Below are 15,844 nucleotides of genomic sequence, written 5' to 3'. Positions count from 1 at the left end.
ATAGACCCTTCAGTATTGCGTAAAGTTGTAATTGTTATTGCTGCTCAAGACTAGGAACTACAGCACCACTCTTGGTCAAATCTCTCCCTCAGCTATATACCAGGTTCCCCCTCACACTATTGTTCTCATGGTATGCTCACAATACATGTTCACGTAGCAAAGTTTTCCTAGATGTCGATATCTTCTGTCATCGATAGTCCTGAACACTAACTCAAGAATCACAATAACTAGTCAAATATTACAGGTAATGATGAGATATCTGATATTGCCTCCCTTGTGGCTCCTTTTGTATGTACACTGAACAAACATGGGAACATCATACAACTCTGGCATCATCCTGAATAAAAGCTCTTCACATGATTTCACATCCTAATTTCATATATGCACAACACTCAAGAAAATCCTTCCACTCCATTTTCTATATGCCTGCTACAAGTCCACAAAGGACATACACACTTAGTAATCTGTCTTGTTCACTTTTTCTTCTGGCTGTCTTGATGCACATATGTAATCAACGTAACCCTTCCAATACAAAACCCATGTTCATCATTAATTCTCGGTTATCTTCAGTATTCCTCGAATTACTATTTTGTTACACGCTTTACCCACTACACTAGGTAAATTGGGGCTTTTATAGTTCTTGCATTGCCATACACACCTTTACTTGTAATGTATGTAAAGATGTAATCTTAGCCATTTTCCAATCCTCTGACAGTACTGTATCACTTATTTGCTTTCAGGCAAATGTTCCACATCCAACCCTTTCCCTAGTTTTATATATACTAAACAAATTATATATAGTGATCTAATTACAGTAATAATCTTTGGCTAGGTTTGGTGTCAAATTAATACTGTATTAAAATTTAGTGAATAATATGTACAGAACACACTCTTTTACCTGTGAGTTGTTTCACAATGATGTAGGCCCAATTGGTGCAGTGTTGTAGTGTATTGTTGTTTAGAATTCATTCAGTAGACTTGGGCCTCTTGTTTGTCACTAATTATTTCCTCCCTTTATGATAAATTCATACAAGTGGATTACCTCTATTGTATTGATTTCAGTGTGATCCTGTGATGACATGCTACAAGCTTGTAACATGCGAGTTCAAATGGTTTGGTCTACAAACACGTGTTGAGAAGTTCATTCAAGATATTGAACGTAGACTCTTCACAAATTTCCATAGGTGAGGAAAATTATGACATTCTAACTGCTAGTCACCCATGTATAGAAGTGTTTTTTTAATTGTTAAGTTTTGGCACATAAAAAGTTCAAGGAGATTCTGCATGTTACCACACCCCAAAGAGGGAAAACTGCTTGTGGGCTACTGTATCAGTAGACAGTATACTACTGTATACTGATGAACTGTTATAATTTAGTGGAATTTGTTTATAAGTAAGATTCCTCTACCAGCTTAAATTTGTAGTCTAAAGTATTTTCTTTTCATTTTCACCCTTAGAAAATCATCTGCTGATTAAATTATTTTCTTACTCTTAGTTTTCCTCCCCATACTTTACCTACTTTAACACTGTAAACTGCAAATTTTACTTAGTCATTTCATTCTGAAAACCATTTAGGTAAGACTAGAAAACTGGAGCTGTTACAAAGTGTACTTGTTTTGCTTCTTTGCTTTGAATTTACTGTATTCTCTATACTGTTCTACTTAACTATTAGTATCTTCCCATGCACCTCAAGTGCTTGTGAATGACCAAAGAGGAAAAATCTTGACAGTTAATCAACACTGTCCTTTCTCATTTGTAAACCACATTGCCATACCCTATGGAATTTTGTCCACTAATTTGGTGCCTTGCCTATATTTAACGTACACCTTGGGATTTCTTTTTCTGTCTCCTATTACAAATGTGAAGGCATCCCACAGGGCAGTATTTTAAACACTGCTTTTAATTTGTTCTTACAGATCTCCCAACTTGGGTTCATTTGGCACTTCATTTAACGATCCCTCTCTTATGTCTTCTTTCTTCAGCATTACTTCCAGTTTGCATTCAGTAGTATCATTTTGAATTACAATGCATGACTAAGTTCTTTGCTACAAAAACTTGTTCTATAACTTTTACTGGGAAACATGTCCACTGATGGGGCACATGCTATAGTAGATGGAATTAACACTTGGTGTCAGGATTGTTTGAACAGACTGGCAGATTGTACTGTTTGCTTTCTACTGGTAACGTTCTTCAAGATATAAAGAGAGCAGTAGGCTAAAGTAAAAGTGCGTTGAAAATGGTTAGGTCATGGAACATGGTAATTACCTAAGTGTAGTTACAGGATGAGAGCTAAGCTCGTGGTGTCCCGTCTTCCCAGCACTCTGTCATACAACACTTTGAAATTACTGACGTTTTTGGCCTCCACCACCACCTCACCTAACTTGTTCCAACAGTCTACCACTCTGTTTACTAAAGTGAATTTTCTTATATTTCTCCGGCAGCTTTGTTTTGTTAGTGTAAATCTATGACCTCTTGTTCTTGAACTTCTGGGTCTCAGGAACTCTTCCCTATCAATTTTATCAATTCCTGTTACTGTTTTGTATGTAGTGATCATATTGCCTCTTTTTCTTCTATCTTCTAGCTTTTGCATATTTAATGACTCTAAACTCTCCTCGTAGCTCTTGTCCTTGAGTTCTGGGAGCCACTTAGTGACATGTCTTTAACCTTTTCCAGTTTGTTGATGTGCTTCTTAAGATATGGGCACAATACAACCGCTGCATATTCCAGCTTTGGTCTAACAAATGTCGTGAACAATTTCTTTAGTATTTCTCCATCCATGTATTTAAAAGCAATTATGAAGTTAGAAAGTGTAGCATAGACTCCTCGCACAATGTTCTTAATGTGGTTCTCAGGTGACAGTTTTCTATCGAGAACCACCCCTAGATCCCTTTCTTTGTCAAAATTCTTTAAAGATTTCTCACATAATTTATAGGTTGTGTGGGATCTATGTTCTCCAATTCCACATTCCATAACATAGCATTTATTCACATTAAATTCCATTTGCCAAGTGGTGCTCCATATACTTATTTTGTCCAGGTCTTCTTGAAGGGCATGACAATCATCTAGGTTTCTTATCTTCCCTATTATCTTAGCATCATCAGCAAACATGTTCATACAATTCTGCATTCCATCTGGTAGATCGTTTATGTAGACAATGAACATTACCAGTGCAAGAACTGAACCCTGTGGTACTCCACTAGTGACATTCCTCCAATCCGATACATTGACTATGATTACGGGCCTCATTTTTCTATAAGTTAGGAAATTTTTCATCCATGTTAGACGCTTACCTGTCACTCCTCCAATATGTTCCAGTTTCCAGAACAACCTTTTATGTGGAACTCTGTCAAGTCTTTTTTTTAGGTCCAGATAGATGCAGTCAACCCAACCATCTCTTTCCTGTAAAATGTCTGTGGCTCCATCATAGAAACTGAGTAAATTCGTTACACAGGATCCTCCTGATCGAAAACCATACTGTCTGTCTGATATTATATTGTTTTTCCACCAGGTGTTCTACCCATTTAGTTTTAATTATTTTTTCTGTTATTTTGACTATTACACTTGTCAAAGAATCGGGTCTATAATTGAGGGAGTCTTCCCTGCTACCACTTTTATAGATTGGAACTATGTTGGCCTTTTTCCACACATCAGCTATAACCCCTGTACACAGGGATGCCTGAAAAAATCGGGTCGAAGTGGAATGCTGAGCTCAGGTTCACATTCTCTCAGAACCCATGGTGAAACTCCATCTGGACCAACTGCTTTGTTCTTACTTAGCTCCTTGAGCATTTTTTCCACTTCATTTCTAGACACCTCTGTGTGCTCGATGTTGTTCTCTGGGATTTTTATTGTCTGGTTCCCTGAAGATTTCATGTACAAACAAACTTTGGAACTTTTCGTTTGTTTGACACATTTCCTTTTCATTTTCCGTGAATCTATTTCCCATTTTCAACCTCTGAATATTATCCATTACCTGCAATTTGTTTATGAATTTATAGAATAGACCTGGTTCTGTTTTACTGCAATCCCTTTTTCAAAAATTTTCTTCCTATCTCCTCACTGCCGTGTAGTTGTTTCTCGCATCTTTGTATTGCTGGTATGTTTGGGGGTTTGGCCTCTTCCTATATTGATACCATTTTTATGTCTTTTGGTCTCTGGCTCTCTCACAATTTCTGTTGAACCAATCCTGTTTCATAGTTCTGCATCTCTACTTTGGTATAAATTGTTTTGTGCCTTTATCATATATATCACAAAACTTGACATACATCTCATTTACTTCATGTCCAAACAGCAAGTCTTTCCAGTCAAATTCCTTAAAGAAATGTCTTGAGTTCCCCATAATGACCTCTCCTGAAATCAGGCTTTTCAACTGCTTCAACCTCATTTTCTTCCAGATTATAATGCATTGCATACTTTATTCCCAAAAAGACATAGATACTTTTACCCAAAGGAGGGAGGTACTGAATGTCAAATATCTCTTCCTCTTTCCTGGTAAATATCAAATCCAGCATATCCAGACCAAACTCTCACAAGTCAAGTCTGGCCTCGGGCCGGACTTGGGGAGTAGAAGAACTCCCAGAACCCCATCAAACAGGTATCAAGCATGGAGGGAACATCCCCTTCCCTCATCCTCATAGTTTAACATGTTGAAACATGAATGTTTCCAGGATGAGGTTTACAAATCTCCAAGTCCAAAAATCCTCTGTTCTAGCTTCATATGAAATCTCTGGATTTCAAGTTTAAGTCGCCGACTACCAACAGTCGTGATCTATCTTTATCGGCTCTCGCTATAATCTCTCTCATTATTGTTATAAGACCTGGTTTATTATCCAGCTCCTCCTTTGACCACGTGTTGCATGACGGTGGACTATATGCATTTATGATCGTTAGTTCATCATCCTGCTTGCAGATCTCTAGTGCTATTATGTCAACTTCTCGTGGATTGGCAGTCATTATTTCATTTACCTTTAGGTGTTCTTTCACCAGCACAGCAACGCCACCACCTTTCCTAATTTTTCTGTCCCGTCTCCAAACTGTATAGCCCCTTGGGAATATGACCTCATTTAAAATATCATCTTCAAGATTTGTCTCCGTGAGTTCAACAATGTCTGGTGTCTGCAGCTGTATTACATCACTTAACTCCAGTATCCTTGATCTCACTCCATCTATGTTGGTGTATGCAATTTTCAGGAACATGTTTTCCCTCCTTATTCTTCATTACCCCTTTCTCTAGTGATTTTGTTGGTTTGCCTTTTTGTACTATTTTACTGGTCTGCCTATCCCTATCACTTTGTAGAAAAAAGAATTGATTTCTTTTTCATTCCTGTTCTCATTTAAACATTTTGCCTCGACGAGGTTCAGTTTTAGCTTCTGTCTTCTGAAAGATCTCGTCATAACGACCATACTTTCCCATCCTCATCACTGTAATTTTCTAGCATTCCTTAGTACTTCTTCCATCTGTTTGGCGCCATTTAGGGTGATCCTCAAAGGTCAATCTTTCCCTTTTACGACTTTCCAATCCTCCTGTAGTTGCAGATATTCTCTATGGTAGTAAGACCTTCCACGAGGCCAACAATTTTATCTACTACTTTCGCCTCTTCTAAGTTCTTTCTGACCTAGATATTATTTCCTTTTCTTTGCAACCAAAAATTATCAGGGACTTACTTCGATCAACTGTGTTTTGCACCAACTTCGGGTTAGATGCCAATTCCTTTCTCGCTTCCAGCCTAATGTTTGTTGTATCCTGGTTGCTGCAGTGTTTGGCTTCCTTTAATGCTGCTTCTATTTTTCCCTTCTCCTTGGCCACTTCTGCATAGGTGAGTTGCATATCTTTCTTGCACTGTTCTATTCCTTGTGTAACTTCCTCCATCTGTACTGACAAAAGCTGTTTTTCCTGTTGAATTTCCTTACCTAACCTATTGTAGTCATTTATGTTTAAAGTTACTTTAACTTCTTCCAAGGCTATTTTTAAAAGTTTATTTTCCTCTTCCATGGTTTTGCAATTTGTTTCCAATTGATTCTTGTCCTTGCATAAGTCTTTCACTAACCCTTCAAGACCTAAAACATTGCTACTCAAGTGCTCATTATTTTCTTTCAATTTGCTGATTATTTCTACATGATAGTTCACTATAATATCTAATTATTAGTATGTCAATAATGGTATGTCACTTTGAATTTACCAATAAATCCTGCATAGAGCTATTTGGCCATAATTATTCTACAATGGTGGCATGTAAGACAGGAGCATTTGCAGCATGAAATGAGGTATTTAGGGGTTCTCACAGCACTTAAAGTTGCACACTCCTGGCCAGGGATGAAATGGTTACTCATTTGTGAGTGTTTCAGAAGAGGATGTCAACTGGGTGGAACGGGTCTTGCCACCCTTTTCACTCACTTAGCAGTAAGTGCCTGTCATTGCACTAAATGAATTACACACTGTAAACCAGTCCTCCAAGTATGGTGGAGCTTTGGTTCAAGGCAGGACGAGTTTCAACAAATAGGGGCCTTGCTCGTCTCAATCCTTTGTAAAATAAACTAACTGTATTCAAGATCTATCTTGTATCATTGAGAAATATTTTTGTAGTTCTCTTCTTGACAAGAAATACATGAGACAGCTTGGAGTGTGTAATATGCTGTGCAACAAATACACTTGGATTTGCATGCAAATGGCATGGCCTGTGCAAGTAAAATTGCTTTATAAAAGCAAACTGTCAAAGGAAGGAAGGGGGTTGAGATCTTTACTCTTAATGTCATAACTCACTCACCCACATGCATTCATTGTACTCACTACACCAGTATGTTCATTTCTCAAGGTATTTCATTTCAGATAGATTCAATTCTGGGGTGTCCTCAGATCATGTAACCATATAGTATACTTCTCAGTTTCATGTGTTCTTAACACTTTCGCGCTCTCGGCGAAGGTCACTCAGCCAACCGTATGTGCGCACGGCGTTTTTATCGCTTAAGTGTAAAAACAAAAATGTGTCTACTCTTTTTACTTTTCTGACCTTAGTTTTCATGCTACGTATTTCATTTTGGTACCAACGTGTTCGCAATAAAATTCTCTAGAAGAACATGAGTAAAAAAAAGTCACGAAATCTATAGAGATACCAGCATGAAATAAATAACTACGAAGATGAGTCGCCGTGAGCGCTCAACAGCAACAAAATGTTTTTACTCTTGGGATTATTATCACCTCCACAATTGTCCTACAGCCTTAATTTTGGTATCAATGGACTCCCAATAAAATTCCCAACACGGTGATATGAATATAATCGTAGAATAATGGTCCCGGCCCACCCGCAAGAGTGTGGGAAGTGGGCGCACTGTTACCCGGTAACGGTGACCGGACGACACATGCGCGAAACGTTGCTTTGAAAGTTTATACTTATTTCACTGTTCTGATATTATTATTGTATGTATGTCATTCATTTTTGTGGCAATGTTTTTGCAATAGAATGTTCTATGAGCTAAATTATACTACATAAACTTGGACCAAATAGGTGTACTTACCAAGGGAAGGCTGGTTGTGGAACAGTAAGTTGAGCATTTGTTCTTCACTCCACCTTCTTCAGGTTCTTCATTCCTGAAGTTGCTCAACAGATGGTTTGTAGGTGGAGTGAAGCTGTTGCGGGTGGTTACTTCTTCACCACCCAATACACCTGTTTCCGGTGGTAATTGGTGTAGCAGGGAACAACACAGAGTGCAACACCACAGGTCTTGCATCCATAGTTCGTGTCCTTCCTTTTACCGGACCGTGCGCATGCATGACACTTGAGACGTTTGGGCAGTCTGTAAATTTCATGTTTCAGTTTGTAGTTCATGCGATTTTCTGAATCAACAATAGGGCGGCCAGGTCCTCTCGCTGGAGGTGTAACAGGAGTTGCAGGAGAGTCAGATTCATCTGACAAAACAGTGTCGTCAACTGGCAGTGTGGCAGACATGTCGGGTTCAGATTCGTTGTCTGCTTCATCTTGAGGTGGTGTAGTGAACAAAGGCCGCCTCACACCAGATGGTCCGGGAGTTGGCATGGCGTCAGCATTGGCAGGAGCTGTGTCATCATTTATGTCTGGAGCGTGCCGCAAGTGTTGAGATGATGATGTTGTTTTAGGCCACTCCTCTGTGTCCCAGTGCAATAGGGCCCAGATTGCCACTTCGTGGAACTGTAGCAATGTTAGCTTTTTTCGATCAGTTGTGTTGTATTTGTACAAAACATAGGCATTATGCAATGCCGTTTGCAGGAAATAAAAGGTAATCTTTTTGGTCCACTTGTGAGCTTTCCTGGTAAAATGGTAATATTTAACCATTTGATCGAAGTGGTCCACACCTTTCATGAACTTATTGTACTCGCAAATTGCAGTCGGTTTGTTCACTGTTACCTGTTGTATTCCACTTGTTCCGTCTCGGTTGCGAATTCGCTTCCTTCGCTGAACTCGCTGAGTGTCTGCATTGTGGATGTTGGTAATGATTGAAACCACTCGCTTGTCTTTCCACAGGAGAATGAAGGTATTATCTTTGCGGCGGTATACTGTGGTATCCAGTGGAAGTTTACCCTTGGCTAGAGCTTGCAATACCTTTGGGGCGCCACATAGCATTCTAATTGTGCCACATGTGTACACCCCATGTTCTCTCAATGTTTCTGTCAGGGTAACCGAGTTGTAGTAATTATCCATGTACAAATGGTAACCCTGGTTCACTAAAGGCTGCATCAACCCCGTTACTGTATCCACTATCGTCTTACCAATACCTGAGTATACGTCAAAGTCATATATGTACCCAGAGACAGATTCAGCAAGCATATAAAGTTTCACACCATACTTGACTGGTTTGTTTGGATTGTACACTTTGAAGGATAGTTGGCCTCGCCATGCCATTGTACCCTCATCCAAACACAACTCTTTCTTGGGGATGTAAACTTGAGCAAACCTCTCTTTCAAGTAATCCATCACTGGTCTCACTTTTATCAACTTATCACGATTGTTCACGGGCACTGCATTGGTATTGAATGTGTGGAAAAACTGGTTTATATGCTGGAATCGTCTGGACGGCATGAACAAGCTGAAGAAACGAGCATGCCATGGCTTTGCTGTTTGCCAATACATCCTCATAGTTGGGAGCCTAATTATGCCCATCAATATGAACAGTCCTAGGAATCGCGCCATTTCACTCACCTTCACTGGGGTCCAAATATCTGATACATTTTCATTGGCCATCCGGAATAACTGCGAGGCGTACAAATTTGTTTCAACGGTAAAGAACTCAAGGAGGGCACGCGTGATGAACAATTGAATATAAGCCAGTGCACTAGTAGGCTTGGGAATTTTCAGTCCAGGATTTCCAGTAAAATCATCAACAACTGGAGAAGTATTGCTACGACTCCAGCCCTCACCAGCCCCAGCCTGCCGAGTACGTACTGTACGTGTACGCCTTTCAGCAGGCTCGAATGAATCCTCATCACTTTCCTCATCACTTATACTTTCAGAATCACTTGGCGCAATTTGTCGTGTCTTCCTACGACGAGTAACATGCCTGGTAGCTACTTTTCTAGGTAGCCTAGATGCACCACGTGTGCGCCGAGATGGAGGAGGAGGAGGAGGGGATCGCGGTGCCTCCTCTTCCTCGGTGAGGGCCTCAGTCTCCTCATCACTCGTTGCCGTATCATTCCCTCTAGCTCTAGGTACACTATAATCGTTGTGGGTTCCAAAATCTTCCTCCAATACCTCTACATCACCTTCAGCTTCTGATAAATCCTCCACAAAGCCTGGAATTTTCGTTGGTGTGAGCTTCACTCCGCTTCACTTCTTAAAAATTTGGGTTATTTTGTCCACTCTCGATGACCTGGAGGCTTCCTTGGGCGTAGAAGTGCTTGGGCCTTGACCTTGATCCATTTTTGATGAAGTAATTGGGTATAATCCACACGGAAACAGGTAAAAATGCTCGAGTTTGGCGCGCGAGGGGAGCGTGATCGACTCACGACACGTGACACGAAAACAATGGGCCCCGTCACGTGACCGGGTAGGCCGACGCGCCAGGCGGCCTAGTGGTGAGAAAGGGAACTTCATGGCGCGTCGTTTGAAACAAACCCCAATGAAATCGGATTAAAACTGAATTTTATACAAATATTTTAAAAGAAGACATAACTTTATGTCCACTATGCGTTTACGTTAGACGAAACCGGACGTGCCGGCGTGTCCAGATAGCGCGAAAGTGTTAAAAGTGTGTTATTCCTTTGCTTCCTATCAACATCTGATATGTAATAATGCATGAAAATTACTTAACCACCTTTACTATGTTTAACCCCTGCTGTTATTTGTCTCGGGTTTCCTTTTCATACAGTGTATCTAAAGTGTTTTTTCTACAGGCAAGTATTTTGCTGGATGGACCGATGGCATGGAATGACCATGGAAGACATTCGCAGATTAGAAGATAAAACTAAGCAAGAACTTGATAAAGTATGTATTGGTGTAAGATTTTTATGTAGTATTATACTGAAAAAACATCTGTTCACTTTAATCAAAACCTCATGAATAAAGTATAGTAAATTATTATTGTTATTATGAAAATAAATATTAATAATAATTATTATTATTATTATTATTATTATTATTTTTACCCCATATCCTGGGGAGCCGGTCGGCCGAGCGGACAGCACGCTGGATTTGTGATCCTGTGGTCCTGGGTTCGATCACAGGCGCCGGCGAGAAACAATGGGCAGAGTTTCTTTCACCCTATGCCCCTGTTACCTAGCAGTAAAATAGGTACCTGGGTGTTAGTCAGCTGTCACGGGCTGCTTCCTGGGGGTGGAGGCCTGGTCAAGGACCGGGCCGCGGGGACACTAAAGCCCCGAAATCATCTCAAGATAACCTCAAGATCAGATCCTAGTGTTGAGCCAACAATTTTGTACAATATTTTTATTTATATGTTGAGATAAAAAATCTCAACATATAATTAGTTAGATGCTGCTTATTGACTAAGGTGCAGTCTGTCACTGGGTGTTATCAGATATTTATCTAGCATTAGACACTATAATATAAAATAGTTATTAAAAGATGCATAAATGAAAGTATACAATCCAATGTATAGATACAACTGTTCAATATTTCTTGAATGTGCATCAACACAAATGGTGTGTTAATAAATAGGAGGATGGAGTTGCACACATGTTAGTTGTATTGACTACAACTCATTAATGTTCTGAATATTTCACTGATGTATGTACAAGGAATGATGAGAGGAAAATAATGTAGTATGTATATAAACTGGAGAGTAGAAAGGTATCACACAGATGCAGTTAAGTGGTCAGGCAATACCTTTCCATCACTGAGCAATCCTTAAATCATTGAGTGGAGTGTGAACATTTTATAACTTCTTAAGGCTTAAATTAATTTCTTCCATCATTTAAAGTTGGAAATATAAGTTTATATATGTAAAAATTATTTTAAATTAAATTGGTGTTAATTTTAATCCTTTTTGTACTTCCAGCAAAGAAAAGTGGGTGAAGTACGAGGTACAAGGAGCGAATAATTTCTTACAATGTCACCAAGATATTAACCTTCAAGCCCATCTGATGCTCCTCAATTGATAATAAGTGTTGGTAATTCAGTGTGAAGTTTGGTGCATCTAAGCTGGCATCTGCTTGAATGAAGCCTATTTGGCACATTTAAGTTGACTTTGGCTTGATAACTAATTCACAACATTTTAATCATATTTAGAAAGATTTTAGGGTGTACATTCAGTAGCAGGACAATAATGTTCATATAGCAATATGAAGATAATCGCTTGCAGTGTTAGTGAGAAAATTAGAAAATATCTTACATTTACAGTTAGGGCAATGCTCTTACTTCAAAACAGATTTTAGGGAACATTAGGATAAATACTGATCATGTTAGGTTCACATTTACTAGGTCATGAAAATACCATCATTGTAGAATTAGAAGAGTATAGCAAGTGGCCTCTCTTGCATGCTTAGATACTTGATCATGTAGCATCTCACAAGTCTGTTAAAATACTCTCGTAGCTCATCACTGATAATTGACAAGGGACTCGTTAACAATATTTTTTGACGCAGTCAAATAGAGGTTTGATTCCTCTAGTTTTATAGTATATGAGTACCAAGCAGAGAAGACAAAAGTTTCTTGTACAAATGTGTGAATTTAGTATTTTAGTAGTAAGTCAAATAAGCACTGTAATGTTTTAATATCCTAAAAATGTATACAATATCTTGCAGTTGTACCAACACACTAAACAAAATGGATACCTAATTATTCTGGTGTTTACAAGTATTGAAGTGCTAATTTAAATATGTATTTTAAATCTAATAGAGCATTACAAGTGTGAATGGCATTTTTTTTTTCATACATTAAACAGCATGGTGAAAAGTAAGATTAAAATGTTGCTGTGTATTGTTCATTTGTAATGTTCCTGAGTAGATGTAATTTGTTGAAACTAAAATGAGATGGAGAAACTAGAATGTTCTTATTGAAGTATTGGTTTCGGAATTTATGGCGATGATTCTGATGCCATTGTCAATTGTCCTCCCTATTATCAGGTATGATGTTTGTGTAACTAATGCTTTATGTGATAGGTCAGTCATATGGTATTAAGCAAGACAGTCATGTTCTGGTGTGCAGACCTTCAGGATTCTCTACGTTGCTGATTGTTGTACTGAATATTGAAGGGAGGCACAAGTTTATAGAAAGTCAGTCATTAGATCCTTGATCACCACAGTAGAAGTTGAGTAGTTAACCTAGTATTCTTTGTTTTTAAAGATAACATTTTGTAGAGATGTGCCATGTCTTAGCAAATTGCTGAAAATTTAAAAAAATGACAGTGCAGTAAGACCCTCGATTATCAACCAGCCTCTTCTTGATATAAGACATTCATAAATAATCTACCAATCTCATTCTGCTTTCAATTAGCTAGTTGGGAATAGAGTATGATTAATAAGTGAAGATTGATCTGATATGACATTTTTTGAGAGGCATCACTTGGCCAATTGTCAAAAGATGTGCAGAACTCTTGCACATTGTTTGTAAATTGCTTTGACATTCCTTAGAATGTCAAATGTAGGATAACAAACTTGCAAGTGAAGTCAGCCTTTTACTTGTACTGTTGTGTTTGCAGAAAATGTCATGTTAGATGTCATTGTTAAACTAAACAAGATACAGTTCCAAGGAATGCATGGAAAATAGTTGAGCTTGAAGTGTTTGCTTTCCTCAATTGTTTGGTCTGGCAGAAATTGTGAAATTAAATAAAAATTCAAAAGTATATTGATTTTGAGTTTGTTGATATAAATTTAACTGCTTCAAAGTTTAATATTAATGCAGTTTTCTCCATAGTTTTTAGCAATGGCTGCAAAAGCAGGTTTTAATAGATGGATATTTAAATATGATAAATGAACACAAGTATGTATTGTTAAAGTGAAATATATATATGAAAGAACAAATGCTGATTGTTAGCAATATACTGAAATTGTATTATCAATTCAGAATTATTATTATATGCAAAGTTCTTAATGTCTTGTCAGAAAGATATTTTGAGCCATTTGGTATTGTATGTTACAATTGGTTAAAAATGGTTTAACTATAGCTGGGGAGGGAAGTCACTTATGCTGTTTGTAGTAAAATTGTCTCCTATTTTTGTAGAGAATTTGATATTTATTTACCTTTTATGGATTCTGCATTTCAGTTATGTTGCTGGTCCATATGTTGTAATGCAGATTTGAAAAGACTTTAAACTGTCATGAATTTTTTAGTATCTCCATAAGTCATGCTTAGTAGATTATGGAAAATATTGTAATATAACACTGCTGAAGAAATAATTAAACTACTGAATGTCTTATTGATAATGCGCTCATCTTCCTTGTTTCTCTAGCAAGTGAAATCATTCCATGCTGTTATATTCTACACTGGCAAAACTGGCTCAAAGTGTTGAAGCAATGTTGCTTCATGTGGAGCAAGTGGCACCCTCCTGGGCAAGACATAGTAAGATAATTTGGTAACTTGATAAATAATCCAAATCATATTCCAGCAAGATGCTGCCAATTCTCTCTCGTTTTATTTAAATTCCAAATTTAATGAAGCTTTTGAGAACTGTGCCATGATGCCCCACTGTTACTAACTTAATATCTCATGCTTGTCTTTTTCTCTCTACTTTCCTAGTGCCCTCATTCTCATTTCCTCCCCATGTTCCCTCAGTAGAATCATTCTAATAATTTTTGTTTATATATAACCAATACGTATTAGTGATTAATAAAAGTGGCAGCTTTTGTGTGAAGATTGACAGGTTGTTAAACAGCTAAGGGTAAAGTTTGTTCAATAAGTACACGGTTAAATATTAAGGAACATTAATCTCTTCAAAATATATTTTCCAACATTAATCTTTGAGCACTGTGGCTGGACCCTGATCCTTGCTCTACCCAATTCCATTTTCAATTTAAAATTTGTTGGTGGCAGAGGTATTCAAATGTGATTTTCATAAAAAAATTTTAATTTCTGCAATTTAAACTCAATGAGCTTCGTGATTGTTACTAATATTGTATTTTATATTTCTTAAATTGAAAATATCTCGGTTGACAATAATTCTTATTCAAGGTGTACCTAGCAGCCCTTCAGGGAAGTAATGTACATCATATTTCTTATTTTTACTGGTAGTATTGGGCTTTTTTATAATTATGTCCAATGTTTCATTCTTTTATCCTATAAATTTTTCATGGCTATTTATTTCTTTGTTCCTGACATTACCTCTAAACCTTAACTGATCTGACAATGTATAAAATGTTTGTGAGTGTAAAACATAGCTATCAAAACTCCTAGTGAATTAGGGATGAAACCTGATGATCTATAGTCAAAATATAATTTGTTCAGAGCTTCTGTTGTTTTGCTTCCATTGAATTAGAAAAATAGTACATATTAGGAGGAAGGACACTAGACAAATATAAAAAAAAAAACTAGCCATAATGGGGAAATTATAGCAAATGAGTGGAAACCCAATGAAGGAAATTGAATAAAAGATGTGGTGTGACAAGTCATTGAACGATGTTAAATAGGATCATATTAAAAATGTATGGATTTGACATAAACTTGCATTATCCCCTTTCATGTATTAGACTGCTGAATGACCTCGGTTCTAGTGCTTGCCCTATAGCCTAAACTTTTAGACATTTATCTGTGGATACTATAAATTTAGGAACTTGTTCATGCATACTGAGACTCTTCATTCTGTCCTTAATATTTATCCTTTAAAGTACAGTAGTGAATCCTCGTCACGGCCCTTGTGGATTTGTTTACAGTAGTGAATTTTATTATTTGCACTTTGAGGGTTTTTTCTTGGTTACCATTTGTTTGAGAACACTTCATCCTTTAAAGTGCTTATAATATCAATGTAAAAATGCAAACAGTAGTGCTATAAAGCACTACAGAATTCGCTAATGAATCAATATCACTCAAGTTCCAACATACCTGACTAGATTGCATACAGCTCCTACCTGATTAGTTATTTGAAACAGAAATCTAACTTTGCTGTTAGAACTGCATTGTCCTACTTACCTTGAGATGATTTAAGATGAACATAAGAACAAAGGTAACTGCAGAAGGCCTATTGGCCCATACGAGGCAGCTCCTATCTATAACCACCCAATCCCACTCATATTACTTGTCCAACCCGCGCTTGAAACAATCGAGGGACCCCACATCCACCACGTTACGCGGCAATTGGTTCCACAAATCAATAACCCTGTTACTGAACCAGTATTTACCCAAGTCTGTCCTAAATCTAAACTTATCCAATTTATACCCATTGTTTCGTGTTCTGTCTTGTGTTGATATTTTTAATACCCTATCAATAT

At 37.7% G+C, this 15,844-nt stretch overlaps 1 protein-coding gene across 16 annotated transcripts in view; it reads left to right on the top strand.

Annotated features, from left to right (window-relative positions):
- LOC123757913 (phosphatidylinositol transfer protein beta isoform) overlaps window positions 1-14,867 on the top strand; it is a 44,658-nt gene extending 29,791 nt beyond the window's left edge. For all 16 annotated transcript variants that reach the window (XM_069338709.1, XM_045741855.2, XM_045741858.2 and 13 more), the window contains 3 exons: window positions 1,063-1,184; window positions 10,361-10,451; window positions 11,482-14,867. In XM_069338709.1, the coding sequence (XP_069194810.1) occupies window positions 1,063-1,184; window positions 10,361-10,451; window positions 11,482-11,523 (255 nt within the window). In that variant the 3' untranslated portion in view covers window positions 11,524-14,867. The remainder of the gene's footprint in view (window positions 1-1,062; window positions 1,185-10,360; window positions 10,452-11,481) is intronic.
- The last annotated feature ends 977 nt before the right edge of the window (window positions 14,868-15,844 follow it).

The sequence above is a fragment of the Procambarus clarkii genome, chromosome 40, assembly GCF_040958095.1.
Source record: "Procambarus clarkii isolate CNS0578487 chromosome 40, FALCON_Pclarkii_2.0, whole genome shotgun sequence".
In the NCBI taxonomy this organism is placed as follows: domain Eukaryota; kingdom Metazoa; phylum Arthropoda; class Malacostraca; order Decapoda; family Cambaridae; genus Procambarus; species Procambarus clarkii.
Note: the sequence above shows the minus strand (reverse complement) of the source record. Positions and strands in the feature narration are given on the sequence as shown.